The sequence below is a fragment of the Podarcis liolepis genome, assembly GCF_965112155.1.
Source record: "Podarcis liolepis genome assembly, chromosome: 10".
NCBI lineage: Eukaryota > Metazoa > Chordata > Lepidosauria > Squamata > Lacertidae > Podarcis > Podarcis liolepis.
The window spans coordinates 51,659,355-51,674,775 of record NC_139562.1 but is presented as its reverse complement, the minus strand read 5'-3'; the positions used below and the strand labels follow the sequence as shown (position 1 = coordinate 51,674,775).

At 42.5% G+C, this 15,421-nt stretch overlaps 1 protein-coding gene across 1 annotated transcript in view; it reads left to right on the top strand.

Annotated features, from left to right (window-relative positions):
- The window catches only part of IMMP2L (inner mitochondrial membrane peptidase subunit 2), a 456,338-nt gene extending 441,758 nt beyond the window's left edge, over nt 1-14,580 (top strand). The window contains exon 6 of the mRNA XM_083463861.1: nt 14,306-14,580. Within this exon, the coding sequence (XP_083319987.1) occupies nt 14,306-14,425 (120 nt within the window). The 3' untranslated portion in view covers nt 14,426-14,580. The remainder of the gene's footprint in view (nt 1-14,305) is intronic.
- The last annotated feature ends 841 nt before the right edge of the window (nt 14,581-15,421 follow it).

The following is a 15,421-nucleotide window of genomic DNA, read 5'->3' as shown; positions in this document are numbered from 1 at the left end:
TTCTCAACGTTGGGTCCTCAGATGTTGGAATACAACTCCCATAATCCCTGGCTAGCAAGGCCTGTGGCCAGAGATGATGGGAGTTGTAGTTCAACAACAACTAGGAATCTAAGACTGAAAAGGGCTGACCTAAAAGGAAATTCTATACCTGGAACTCTGACTTGAAATTCAGCTGGAGGACATTTTGTCATCAGCATAGGAAGAAATCCATCACAGTAGGCAGAAGATAAATATATAAATTTTAATTTAACGAGCTGTTCACTATAGATGTGATGTTAGAAGAGAATATTTTTTTTTCCACTGTTACAACCGTCTCAGTCAATTACAGAAGCTAAAATCACATACCAAAAACTGATGGCAAGAAACTCCGAAAGCAATTACATCAATGGCCAAACAATGGCCATTTCTGTTCTACATTTCACTTGGGCTGCAAAGCATCTGTTAAAACCTGTGAGTACTCTGGAATCCAGTCAGTTTCCTAAGTCTCCAGGGGAAGACTACAACGTCTGACTCACCAGTCCACCAGTGACAGAGTTATGGGGCTTAGTGGTTTCAGAAGCTAATGCTCCAACCATTGCAATTTCGTCTTCATAACTCATTAACAGTCCATGCAGACATAAATGCATTGTGACACATTACTTAAGATGCAGCCATTTTAGAGTCTGAATTCCAGTGAATTCATGGAAGGGACAAAAAAACTGAATGCTGCAAACTCTGAAACAGTTTCACATATCAGTGTTGTAAACTGTGGCTCTAATAGCCAATTAACTGGGAGTAAGGCCTTTTGAGCTCAGCATGACTTTTTTCTGGGTAGACTCTTCTATATATATTTTGCACATATTTTTAATAATAATAAATAATAAAGTGAAGCAAAAGGTAAGACTGTTCCACTTGCTCACCATTTTGCCCAACGCCTTGATTATGGATGCAGAGTCCAGAATGTGAAGAGGTTTCCCACTCACCTTTTTGACGAAAGAGACAATTAACAATCTGCAATGAGAAATCTTCAAATGGTTTCCTAACATTAACATCTCACAGCTGTGGAAGAGACTTGCAAGTGAATATATCCATGGAATATTTCCAGGCTAGCAGGGATTTGCTGTAAGTTAGTTAACCTTAGTTACACGGAGACCTTTTGAGAAGGCAGACAGAGAGAGAACTTAATTAACCATTGCATGTCTTTTAGTAATCGGCCTGTGGTAATTCAAAGAGTTCATTGATCTGGAACAGAGGTCAGCTCGTAGGAATGAGCGTGCTGGACTTTTCTGTTGGTGCATTTGATCGAATTATTAGCACTCAAAGTGAAGCCCTTTGTTAAAGACATGGGATGTGGGGAGATAATACTTAAAGTCCTCCATTTTCTTCTGTCTGTATAATATGTGCTGTATTTTAGTGTGTATGCTTGATGACAGATTTTAAAAAAGTCATGTGCTTGAAATCACACAAAATAATGTGTGTGTTTATGTGTGGGGGTACACACAAAATTTTTTCCCCACCCCATGCAAAAGCCACCCTTTTAATTCATACCACATTTGAAATTACCTTCCAGTAGTGCAGTATCCTTTTCCCATCAACAGTCAGGCAGATATCTCCAGGAAGCCCATGTCAGGTCTGACAGCCCACATTCATGCCCCCACCCCCACCTGCCCACTGTTTGTTCTGCTGATTTTGGAGACGTTGCTAGAGTGGCTAGGATATAGCAGAACAATACCTTTACAAAGGTACTACAATTGTACGTTTTTATCCTCAAAACAACCCTGTGAGGTAGATTAAGCTGAGAGATAGTGACTAGCCCAAGGTTACCCAATTTGTTTCAAGTGTGAATTTGGACTTTGGGTTCCCCAGTCCTGGTCAGACAATATGCTATGCTGATCCTTAACAATCCTGCATCCCAAATGCAGCCACACCACACATTTACCCCACTGCTTGCTACTGGCTGCCGGGATAGCTTGAGTGAGAAACAGATCTGCCAGCAGGAATAGCCTGGTGAAAAAAACTGTCCATAAGGCAAAGCTAATACAGTGGTACCTCAAGTTAAGAACTTAATTCGTTCTGGAGGTCCACTCTTAACCTGAAACTGTTCTTAACCTGAGGTACCACTTTAGCTGATGGGGCCTCCCGCTGCCACCGTGCCTCCGCGCAATTTCTGTTCTCATCCTGAAGCGAAGTTCTTAACCCGAGGTACTATTTCTGGGTTAGCGGAGTCTGTAACCTGAAGTGTCTGTAACCCAAGGTACCACTGTATGAATAAAGTCTGGAAATACAAGGATTATGGACCTTCCTGAGCCTTAGTCACCTTCCTGAGCCTTAGTCCTGTCACTAGAAGGTGGTCAATTTAAAATCATACCTAAAAATATTGAAACCTGGGGTTGTTTTATCCCTCCACAGATGAGATCCTTGGAGGGAGGCTGAAATGTGTCTGCAGTGATACTTAATGCCTGATTTCCAGTGTAATCAGAAATGGGAGGCTCTGATTCAGTGATTGTCTCTAATTGACAATCTCTGCAAAAGTACATTATGTAACACTTTTTCTGCTCTATAATCTGCGTACTCCTAACACCAATGCAAGCAGGCTTTCAAGCACAAAATTAAGGACTTGCTCACAAAAGTAACACTATGTAATTGATGGAATGAACCTTAGGTTTGTTCTATAATTGGAGATGCTACTCTAATACTAATGAAACATCAGGCTCTTTTTAAGATACAAGTATCTGCACTGCAAAAACCCCCCTCTTAACTGCCGTGTGATAGGCGGGAGCTCAGATATTCCGCACTGAAAACCTTAGTATCCGTGACCTCAACCTCAATTTCTGGAAACAGAAAATGTATAAATTAGGTAGGGTGTTTGTTTTTGTTTTTTGGTCTGTATCATTTGTGCCATTTAAGGGCTTTGTCTCAGAATATGGGAAGGAGAACAGAAAACTGAAATGTAACAACAGAGAAAAAGAAAGGTCCACAAGGTCAGAGAGAGGTAGAATGTGATACATCGTGCTAGACAACGACCTGTTTCACTTAGCTATGGCTTGTTTGTACCACAGGGGTCACTTTGGTCTCCCTTGCATTTGATGAGAATTTCTGTTTAAAAAGTGCCTTCAGGGAAGGATTGGCTCAAAATGTATCTGGCCTGGAAGCAATTTTATTTCAGGCAATTATAATCTTTTGCACCCCTGGCCAGTGCTGTTTCTCCAGTTTGTGGTTGCTTTTCTGAGATCTGAACCTGACTAGGCTCATCAGCTGGTTTACTTAGGATCAGCAAACCTTAATCTAAAATGATTCTTGCTCACTGTGGTTTGTTGCTATGCCCAAACTTAATCCTAGTTGTGTTGCTCTGCTGCCACTGCCAACTTGGCTGCAGAGATGCGAGGGAAGAGTGGCTCAAAAATGCAAATGCTCTTGCAGCTAAGCGACTCTGGTCACAACCACACCTGCCAGGTACTGGCTGGATGAAGAGGAGTGGTGGGAGGCACTGACTGAGGAACCTCCTTGGGAAGCCTCAGAGCCCAAGGAGTGGCAGTAGGACACTGAGGACAGGTCAGAGGGTGAAGGGTGGGGAAGGAATGATTGGAGGCTGAAGAAGCAACGGGCTAGAATGAGAGAGAAGAGCCAGATGCAGAAAGCAATGCAGACTCATGACATGAAGCAGAGAAGGAGGGGCCAGAAGCTGCAGGAGGATCCACAAAGCTTGCCTTTCCCATTGTAGTTAGCTCTCCTCCCGTCTTGTCTCCAAGGTCACATAGAGCATTGCAGAACAAAGAGCACAGGTGGCCCCTCTCCAACGTGGTTTAAAGCTGTTTGGGAGGCATCCGACTTGGAAGGAGACTTAATGGGAAGTAGAAGGCAAAGACCTTCACTCCTGGCAAGTGTTTCATGGGGGCCAGTCCTGTTGGTAGGCATTACTTCCTGGTATGCTGTTTTCTAATATAAAGAGTTAACTTTTCTGCTTGTCTCTGCATCTTGAGTTCTGACCTGCATCTGAACCCTGACACTAGGGTTGCCATATTTCAACAAGTGGAAATCCAGACATGAAAATTGTTGAGTTTAGCCCAAAGTTGGTGAGCTTTTTTTGCAATTTTTTTTTTAGCTTTTGAGCTATTTTTAAGGAATTTTGCCAGAATCTACACTTCTGACATGGGTTGCCATATGTCCATATTTTCCCAAACATTTCTGTGAATTCCGCCCAGACACCGTTTACGACAGCCAAATCCCGGATATATGGCAACCCTAGACAACACCATACTTTAAAGCTGTGTTGTATCTCTTTATATAGTCATGATTTCAGTGGCTGTCTTTGGCCTCTAAAATTCAGCGGTGCCCTTTCTGCCTCTCAAACTCCATTCTACAGCATTGTTGTGCAGCGCGGCACCCAGTGTAGCCACACAGGTCACATTGGCCTAAAATGGCTTTTGATGGCTTCTCCCAAATAATCCTGGGAACTATAGTTTTTAAGGGTTCAGGGAGTTGTCTGGAGACCCCTCACAGAGCAACAGTTCCCTCCACCCTTTACCAGTGATAGTTCCCAGAATTCTTTGGGGGGAAGCCATGGCTGTTTAGACTGCTATATCAGTGACTTATCACCTTCTCTCTGGCAGTTTCCAGGCCTGTTCCTCTCTTCTCTTTCTCTTCCTGGCAGTAGGCATTACTCAATTATGGGGAAGAAGTGTGGGTCACCAAATTGGAGAAATGCTTTGGTGAAAACTTCCAATGAGATTACGAGGTCAACAGATGTGCAAAAGCTCTCTTATTTTCAGTACTTCCAAGCCAGAGACGCTATCAAGCTGCTAACAAGGGAATCCGAACCTTTACGCAACATTTGGAATTTGAGACGTTGCACTCAAGTATTCTGAGAAGATAGCAAAATGATTATACATCTTTTAACAGCGGCCAGAATGGTAATTACTCATAAATGGAAACAGAAGGACCCTCCAACACTGAGAGAGTGGTTGGCAGTGTATATGCTGAAACTCAGAAATATTTTCAGAACTAGAGAAGACAGATAAGAGAATAGAAGCTTTGTTGTAAAATGCTCAATCTTCCTTATGTATTCAAACAATATAGTGCAGGATAAAATTATACTGTTTAAATGTATTGGATAAGTTGTGAAGCTTCTGATATATTTGGAAGTTTTGTTTTTTGTTTTTGTTTTTTCCCATCCCCATCAGAAGGAGTTTTGGGAACATAAGATTAAACAGTATTTATTGATTTTGTGAACTTGTTTTAAAAATTTGTGTATTCTAGTGTGGCTTCTGAATTTAAATGTTCAGTGTTTTCAGAATAATAGTAATAATAACATTTGCTTTTTGGTTTTGCCAGAAAAGCTATGAAATTCTATGAGGTTTCTTATTCTAAATTGCTTCTTCAGGATATGAAAAAAGATTCTTGCAGTGGTCATGCATATCCTGTAGGTAACATGTAATGGATGAAGTGGGGAGGGTTGTATGTATTAAACCACATAAGTTCCCTAAGCCTGCAAGACCCAAGCATAAGTGATGATATCATCACTTTGCATCAGCACAAAGCAGCCTAAGAAGAACCTATAGTCCAGATTAAGTTTCTGGATATTCTGGAAATTAATCCATTTACTCTGAGTTATATCTGGACCAGAGCTTATGTTGGATGGGTGGAGGCTATCTATCCCTAATCATATGGAACACATTATTAAGTTCTTTCTCCTGAAAAAATGAAGTAGCTATGGAAGAGAGAGTGGTCAGCACCCAAGAAGGCTTTGCTTCAGGATAAGAACAGAAATCGGGCTCCGGCGGCGCGGCGGCAGCAGGAGGCCCCATTAGCTAAAGCAGTGCTTCAGCTTAAGAACAGTTTCAGGATAAGTATGGATAAGCTCACTTGTGGCACTTTTATCTAGATCTAGTAACAAAATGGACATGGATCTGGTCCCTAAATAGGAAAATTGAGTCTGACTTTGGGGGGGGAGGGGGGTGACTCCGCATTTGGGTTTTCTCCCAGATTCCTATAGCCTGAGATCAGAAATACATAGAATGCAAATTTTCTTAAAAGCACCTAAGCACTGACAGAGGAAGAGGAGTGCGGGGGGAGCGCACCGTCCCTGGCAGTGCGATCCCAGTGGGGTGCCATCTTGGCTACCCCCCACCCATGCTGGGCACCACGCCCCTGCAGGTGGTGTGCCACGCCCCCAGGACACGCGCCACATCCCCAGCATGAGCGCCAGCCCAGCCCCTGCCTGCTCTCCACCCCCCCGGTGCCGGAGCATGAAGCTCTACCACTGCACCTAAGGACATGCTTTCAGCACTTCTACTAATAGTAGGTAGGTTCAGGAGCATATAAAGAATACTAATTTATGCTTTTTATGCCCTTGGTATTAAGTTTCAGCAACATTCTACAAACGCATTCTAAAAAGCAAACATGTTTATCCCCAGTGAACTGTGGCTTAATTTTGAAGAGAACCATATAAGCAGATAATTTGCCATAAGATTGTTTTACACCTACAGCTGAATATCACAATCCATTGTAATAGCCTTTCTTAAAGACAAGCAATCTAATTTGACCCAGCAGGTCCCCCCCCCATCTGTAGTACATTTTGTTAGTTCTGTAGGCAGAGTGCTAGCAAAGTGTTCCCATTTTGGCATTGTGTTTACGTTGCTCTTAATTATGCAGCAGTGTATTTTTACACTGGGCTGAATTTCCATTAATTTTTAAGAAACAGAAGAAAACTAATCCCTAGTTTAATAACTCTACCGCCTTTTGCACACTATTCATGTACAGTGGTACCTCGGGTAACATACGCATCAGGTTACATACACTTCAGGTTACACACTCCGCTAACCCAGAAATAGTGCTTCAGGTTAAGAACTTTGCTTCAGGATAAGAACAGAAATCGGGCTCCGGTGGCGCGGCGGCAGCAGGAGGCCCCATTAGCTAAAGCAGTGCTTCAGCTTAAGAACAGTTTCAGGATAAGTATGGACATCCGGAACAATTTAAGTACTTAACGAGTTACCACTGTAGTTCAGCTCCCAGAAAGTATGAGGTGGGGTGAGTATTTGTGAACCACCAGATCTTGCTGGACTAAAAACAAAAGAGCCTGTTGGATCAGACCAATGCCCTACCTAGTCCAGCATCATATTTTCATAGATGCCTACAGGAACCCTGAAGGCAGGACCTGACACACAACAGCATTCTCCCCACTTATGATTCTAAGGAACTGACACTGAGAGGTGTATTGCCCCAGACAGTGGAGATAGAACACTGACATCATTGCTGGCAGCCACTGATAGACTGCAACTCCCAGCATCCCCACAATTGACCATACTGGCTGGGACTGGTGGGAGTTAGAGTGCACCAGCGCCTGAAATGTCACAGGTTCTTCAACCCTGGTGGAATCTACACACATATAAAAAACGCTGTGAAAATTCTTTTTTTTAAAAAAGTGTTTTGAAAAATACGTTGACATTTGCATAGCTCATCTAGTGTCACATTTGTATATTGCACTTTACAATACATTTAAAACGTTTTATTTGCAGCTGTGTAGCTGAGTCCCCTGTCTTCACAGAACAGTTGCATTCATTTTCAACTGCGACATATCCTGGAACATGGCTGAGTCACAGTGAAAGACACAGCTTCATAAAAGACAGGAAGTGGGCTTCTTATATGTGTCACAGTAGTGCACCAAACAGGAAGTGTAACAGGAAATACTTTCAGACTCCTCTTTAACACACACATACAAATTAGATCATATTTTCAACTTCATTAATAGGGCAATGTGAGGAGGCTTATTTTAGATGGAGCATAAAAGTCATTGAATTTGCATAGTGTCACAAAATATGAATCATTTGGGATTTTAGGATTATGCACTAGTGAAAATGCTTAGGTTCAGAAGGTTTATCGACTTGAAATACGAAAGCAGCCCATCTCGAAATCTGCCATACCAATTTAAGTGTAACATTTCATGGGAACTGGTGTATAAATCCAGCAACAGAAGTGATCTGGTATCAATAGTGTGCATTGTTAACTAACCAAATTATATTCAAGTAATTCAGCACCTGTTTAATCAAGCTACAAAATATTAAATTAGATACAGGCCACTTCAACTCCAGTGATTTGATTATGTAGAAGAGAGAGAGGGGAGAAATTGGTGCATACACATGATTCCTGGGAAATTAAATCATGAGAATTAGCTAGAGATATTCCTTGGGGGTGGTTGGTGTCTATTTGCATAAAATTCTGAACTTCCTGCTTTTTTTAAAAAAAAAAATCATTCTTAACGGGAAATAGCTGAAGGTACCCAAGCCTCTACTCTGCCCAAGATTAATTCTGAAGAGCCTCAGAGTGATGAAAAAATACAGCCTTGAGTAAATGTAGTCATTTTATGAGAAAATTGTCCTCACATGCTCAGACTGTTTTAAATAAATTGCACACAGCTGCCAGGGACCTCTGATCTAAAAGCATATGTAAAAGTTTATCCTTTTAAAACATGACCTCTTAATTGGGGTGCACAATGTCTGCACTCCGGGCTTTAAGTTAGTTCAGGTACGTTAACATCCATAAGAAATCCTGAAACATATAAATACTTACGTCATTTGTGACCTTTTAAAAATGGTATTTCAAATTCTAATTGAAAGGATTTTGCCTTTTTCTTATTAGGAACTTTTTGTCATGTTATTTTTCTTTTAGAGTTTAGATAAATTTATAGAGATTGTGTTGGCTCCAAGTTTGAGGGGGATCCTGGGCAAAATGCCTTTGGGTGGACCTTCCTTCTCTGCTTGTGGGCCTGGCAGGCTTACCTGTTGCAGTAGGACTTTGAGCAACACTGGGTGGTTGGGTCCAGCTGGCATTTAAACCTCTAGTGCCCCAGAGTTGATGCTACAGTAAGGATTAGCAAATATGTTAGTTTCAGTTTTTCTAGTTCTCCTTTTTCCAATCTTAAGTTCAGTTTTAAGTCCCCATGGAAATTCATCAACATTTTAGCATGTGTTCAGTGTGAGCACTGGGACAGGGTTTTGTTTTGTTTTATAAAAAGGAGGGCTCAGGGTAGGTGTCAGTGTTATGCCTCCCCAAAGCTCAGGGGCCTAAGCAACTGCTCAGGGATGTCTGGTGTTGCACACAAACCCATAAGGAAAAGTTAAGAGTTCCAGAGAGCAATTTGAATGCACTTTCTGGCCTTTTTTATTTTTTACTGCAGCAGAATATTTTTATGCACCCAAAGATGTGTGTAAAATTCTGCTGCAGTGGTAGTAACAACAGTGGTGCAGAATACACCTGATGGTTACCTCAGGCTGTCATAAAAAGTTGTAGGAACGCAATCCAAATGCTCCATCTAACCCTTTTCCAAACCCTCAGGATACATGCTGCCTAATTACCACCAAGGGAAACCTCAGGTTAAAGGGTAGAATATAAATGTTTCTATCTATCTATATTTTCAAGGTATTCCAAGAACTAGCCTTCACATTTTCTGGTCAGCTGAGCAATCAGAAGCAATGATTGAAGACCTCCTGTCTCAATCATGAATAATTCTTTAGAACAAAATGGTTTTGCTGGTCCTCCAGATTTTCAGGAATACTGCCTAGGGCCTGGATTGGGTCCAGCAGCAGCCAGACAGATGTTTTCCTCACTATCTCCTTTTCCCAAACTTACTTGTATTTGGCAGTGGAAAGGGTTTGTGGCACAGTAGTTAACATCCAAACATAATTGCGCAACCTATTCCGGTCAAAGTTCTGGCTGGCTTTATGTTGTGAGCAGTGCAGAGCTATTGCTTATTAGTGTTGCCTGCCAGAATGCTGATGAATTTCTAATTCATTTGGTGCCTGGCCAGTTGGTCAGAAGATATCATGGCTGAATTCAGAGGACTGGTGGGAGGCACCACCTGAAGAACCCCCAAGGGAACTCCCAGGCCAAGAAGGTTCAGAGCCAGGGGCTTGGTGGGATGACAGTGAGTGGCCACAAGAAGAAGACTGGGAGGACGAGGTGTCGGAAGCTGAAGAAGCAACAGGTTTAAGTGAGCAGGAAGAGGCTAGGGCAGAGAGGAGTCCAGAATCAGGCAGGAGAGAGGGGGGCAGGAGACAGAGATGCGGCAGGCTGCTGAAGAATCTAGGGAGTCTCCCCGTCTTGCTGTGACCAACTCCCTCCCCTTCTGGTCTCCCAGAACATGCAGCGAAATTGAGAGGGCGGAGCAAAGAGACACAAGATGACAGAGCCTTAGTCTGCTGTGCCTTGGAAAGTGGTGGGAAGGTGGGACCTTCTGTCCTCGCAATTGTGTCATTGGGGCAAGACGTACTGGGAAGAGTGATCACTAGGCCTGCAGTGCTTTGTGATCACTAGGCCTGCAGTGCTTTGGTTTCTTTGAGTAAAGAGTTCACTGACACTGCTGCTGTTGTTTTTTATTGCTGACCTACTCCTAACTCCGACTCATGACAGAAGACCAGACGAAAACCTATTAATAAACCTAGTGCTTTATTTGTAAAGTGTGTGTGTGTTTGTGTGTGTGTAGCTTTGGGAATTGAAAACACAGGCTCTCATTGCATATGTAATAGTGTGCTGATACTTCCCTGCCCCCCAGTTGAGTGATTATGAGGCTTTGACCAGGAGAGAAACATGACGTTTCAGCAGTGTTACATGTGATCTTGTGGTGGTGCGTAGGAAGCTGCCTTGTGCTGAATCAGATCATGGGTCCATCTAGTTCTGTATTGCCTTCACTGACGTCAGAGTTCCCAACAGGGTTTTCTCCCAGCTGTATCTGAAACTGACAGGGATTGAACCTGGGACCCTCTACCTTCTTCTCCATTATGTTGTGTGATGCATACAGAATTATTATTATTATTATTATTATTATTATTATTATTACCCCCAGCCACTCTGGGTAGCTTCCAGCAGAATATAAAAACATAATAAAACATCAAACATTAAAAACTTCCCGATACAGTTCCCCTATTGGATACCATTTTGATCACAATCCACCCAAAGGGCCATGGGTGAGTGCATAATCCTTGCAGTGCACAGCCTGGTGTGTAAAACATGGTTCCACCTCCATGAATGGAAAACCTGCTGGCAGCTTGAGTTTGCTTTGGCTCTTTTGTTCAGCGTTTGGAAGCAGTTCTAGTTCGTGGCCATTGTATTTATGAGCTACTTAGCCTTCGCAGAGGCAGGCGATGCCCCAGTGCACTGTGAATTCTTTAAATCTATAAAAAATAAAACCCATTTGCGAAGAATCACACTTCAGGTAGTTAGTGAAGTCTTGCTAAACCCAATATTTAGACTGTCATTTAGAAGCTAAATATAGGATCAGTTAGAACTGGAAGTTCCTTAGGCAAGGCATGTGGTGCCAAGCTAAAGTATTCCCAGGCAAAGCTGCCCAGAGAGTGCCATGTAACAGGCACATGCAAAAAGGATAGAACCACAAGGATAAAATACTTTCATCTCCCACATAATTTGATTGGAATGAGTTCTGACTATGGCATAATAGGCTATGTAACATATGCATCCCCTGTGGGAAATGAAGAGAAAATTTGCCGATTATAGTCCTCTCACCAGCAAATGGTGCTGCATTAGCTTTTAACTTTTCTATGTCAGAAAAGAAAAAGTGATGGGAAGGTAATGGACGAGAACTCTTAATATTTCTCAGGTTTTGTGTGCTTTAGGAAGAGGGCACTTTTGGGTTTGCTGTCCTGGGCATTCCAGTACACTCCTGGAAGCCACTTAAACCAGAGGCCAGGATCATGCCTCGGGCCCTGTCCCCAATGCCCCCACAACCACTGATTCCACTTTCTCTCTCTGTTTGTTGAATGTTGAGTTCTGAAGGGAGGTTCTAATGGTGTTCACATGGCTGTGATTAGAAGCCTCCCAGCAATTGGGAGCCTAATGATACTGGGGCACAGGCAAGATATTAGGGGTGGGGGTTGCATGCATGCTTCATGTTCACCCAAACACTTAGATAGTGGACCCCCCACTTTCATACACAATGCAGGAAGAGAAGGGAAGAGGGTATTTCCAGTTGTAGTGATGCCTTCATGATGCCTCCTCCTTAGAGAAGCAGACCAGATGCCCACTTTGTCATTTTTTGAGGTGCCATTCAAATATGTTCTTATCCTCCCATTTTTTAAAATCACTGTTCTTTTAAAACCCTGGTAGTTTAAATGTGTCGGTTGCCGCTTGTCTTTTTAAAGACATTTTTGTGCTTTTGGAATTGTTTTGTTTTTGTTTATCGGGCATTCTTGATTTTGTTTTGTTTTGCTGTGGGTCACACGGGCATTCTAAGCCCTTGAGATCAGAGGTAGGGAATCTTTTCCAGCCCGTGGGCTGTATTCCTTCCTGAAAAATCTTTGCATCTCAGTGGTGGCATTCCACATTTAGACACACACACCTCCATGCAGGCAAGTAAAAGCAGGGGTGGCCTATCCTGTTTTGCCACCTGAGGCAACATGGGACTGTGCTTTTCCCTCCCCTACCTGCCGCGGCCCCCACCCCTCACTTCTGCAATCGCAATAATGCCTCCTGCCCAAACTCAGCAAGAGCCAGAGTGCTCCACAAAGTGTTGCCATGTGTCTTCTCAGTCTTCAGTCTTCTTCCTCTTCTCAGTGAGGAAGGCGAGTGGCAATGCCACACTTTGGAACAGCTGCCCCTCGCATTTTGGTGGCAGCAGTAGTAGGGCAATCAGGGCACCGTCTCTTGCACTTCTAATGCCTGAGGTGGGTGCTTCACACTGCCTCATTGGTGAACCAGCTCTGAGCAGGAGGCATTATCACAGCCAGGCAGAGCACATTCCAGCCAGGCAAAAACACTTGAAGAGATTGGGTCATTGGTGGGTGTAGCCTGGGAAGAGATGGGGTGGCTTAGGGAGAAGGTTTAGCCTTAGGCCTCTGGAGAGCTGTGTTGCTGACTCATGCAAGCCCAGTCTGTATCTCCTGAAGTAGAGTTTTAATTTTCCCTTGATGAATTCATATTTTCTAGAGAATAGAACTTCTGAATATTCTTGCATTGCAACTGAGTCAAGCTGCCTCTTGTTTCCTTTTCAAACTAATGAAATGGGAAAGTTTGTTGTAGCGGACTTGCTGGTTTGGCGCATATGGACCTGTAGCACAGTGCAAAGGGAGGATGTGGAATGAGATAGTGGCTTACCTGTGGGAAGGAAGAAAGGCTTCCATAGAAAGTTTTCAGAAGCAATGGACTTACAGTTGTGGAACAGATGTAAACCAACCAGGTTGACACCTATTAATATTTTGACAATGTCAATCATTATGTATTGGAAGCAATGCATTGTTCTCAAAGGCTTATGTTTTTAATTCATCAATAGTATTTTATTTTTCATTTGTTTGTTTGTTTATCCATCTATCTATATAACTGAAAAACAAAGCCTAAAATGAAAGCAACTCAGAAACATGCAGTGAGCTCAAGCTGGTAGTTAAAATGTCAAATAACATTGGATGTCCTGTTTATATTTAAAAAAAGGAGCAAACTTTTGAATACATTGAAGTAAGAAATGTAGGTTGCTTCTTCATACTGAATATGCTTAATTGCTCTTTTTACCATGTTCTGCCACAGCATTATTGTTATTTAGTAGGACCTAAATACAGTTTAATTGCTAAAACCTGTAAACAGCTTACACAAAATATACATTAAATTGCTGATAAAATCAGATAAATATTAGATAAGATATACACGTCAAATTTCTGCTGCACGTTTTCCCTAGTTAGCGAAGAAGTGGTGCAAGCATATCGAAAGCTACGCTTGGGGGCAGCTGCACTAGGAGCAGATGAAGCTGCCTCTGGTGTGTCTTTCAAGAAACTTGAAGGACAGGCTTTGGCACAGCAGGAGATTCTGGCTTTTGCTGCAGGTACAGAGATCGCGATCCTCCCCCATAACAAACCATCACAAAAGCTGCTTGCGCAGTTGCACAAAGTGAGGCAGCCTGTACCTTCAACAGTTCCATATGTAGTCTGCAGGGCACCAAGGGCTCTGTCTTCAACGAGTCTTTAGAAAGAACTGTTGCAAGTTGTAACCTTTTATGGTTCTTTATTTAAGTTGTCAATTTTTATATGGGACAAGCTGTTAAAATTTTATATAGTTTGGTTTTTTATTCCCATTTCACTTTCTTTATCATCATCACAATTCCCCGGCATCGGTCCTGTTTTAGAAGTGTCTCTGCATTTTAGACAGAAGGCTTGCCCGAAATGAATTCGCCACTTAAGGGGGGAGGGGGGGTTTAATCCCAGCTACAAATCCAGTCCTCTTTCTCAGCTGGTATAACTTGCTCGACACGTTTATGAAATGCCGTAAGCCCTCCTCTCCCTAAACTATATCTTCTTGCATACTATTACACCTGTGTTTTGATTGCCTCTTCCAGGTCTCTCTTGGACTTCTACACGCTCGCGCAACCCATATACTCTGGCCTCCAGAGCGCTGGCAGAAGTTGCAGCCCAAGCTTCCTCCAGAACGCCAACTTCTCCAGGATGAGGAGGAATGACCGTTTCACATCTGGTGGGAAGCAAGTTATTGACTCTTGAATTAACTGTAGGAAAGGGGCAAGAACAGCCAATAACAGAACTGCCAAATGTGCAGAGTTTCTGCAAGCATATATATATATATATATATATATATATATATATATATATATGTATATGTATACCGTATTTTTCGCTCTATAACACGCACCCGACCATAACACGCCCGTAGTCTTTAGAGGAGGAAAATCGTGAGAACAACATCAAATTGAGAGGCATTCCAGAACTTGAGCAAGGAGACTTGATTGGATATCTGACACAAGAATTTTCAAAGTTCTGGGGCATAACAGAAGATACAGACTTTAAAATTGTCTCGGCATACAGATTGGGAAGATTGGTAAGGAAAGACAGATCCAGGGACTGTTTGATAATTCTAAGATCAAGGGAAGAGAGAGACAAGATCCTAGGCCTTCATTTCAAAAAAGCAATTCAAATACAAGACAAAAGGGTGGAAATTTATAGAGATATCCCAAGACAGCTGTTGGACCTTAGAGCCACCTATACAGAACTAGCAAAATTACTGAGACACAACGCAATTCCCTACAGGTGGGAGTTCCCACAAGGATTATCCTTTACATACAAAGAAAGGAAGGTTAAAATTAGAACACCTGAAGACAACCAAAAGTTCCTTCACGACCACGGTGAAGATCTCCAAAAAGGAGCAGATTGGCTTCCACCTTTACCAACATCAATTCTGCCTGGAAGCGGGCCAACGCCTGCCCCCTCGGGATCGGAGCAAAAGGAAGACACCTCATCTTAAGAACATCTCAACTAGAACAGGATGTCCCTGCAGCTACTTAGTTGGAATATAAATGGCGGGAATTCTCCGGAAAAAAGAAGGAGGATATTTCATATCCTAAAAAAAGAACAATTGGACTTAATATGTCTTCAAGAAACACATGTGACCAGGCTCCACAGGAAAGTATTAATCAATAAAAGATTAGGCCAAGAATTTATCT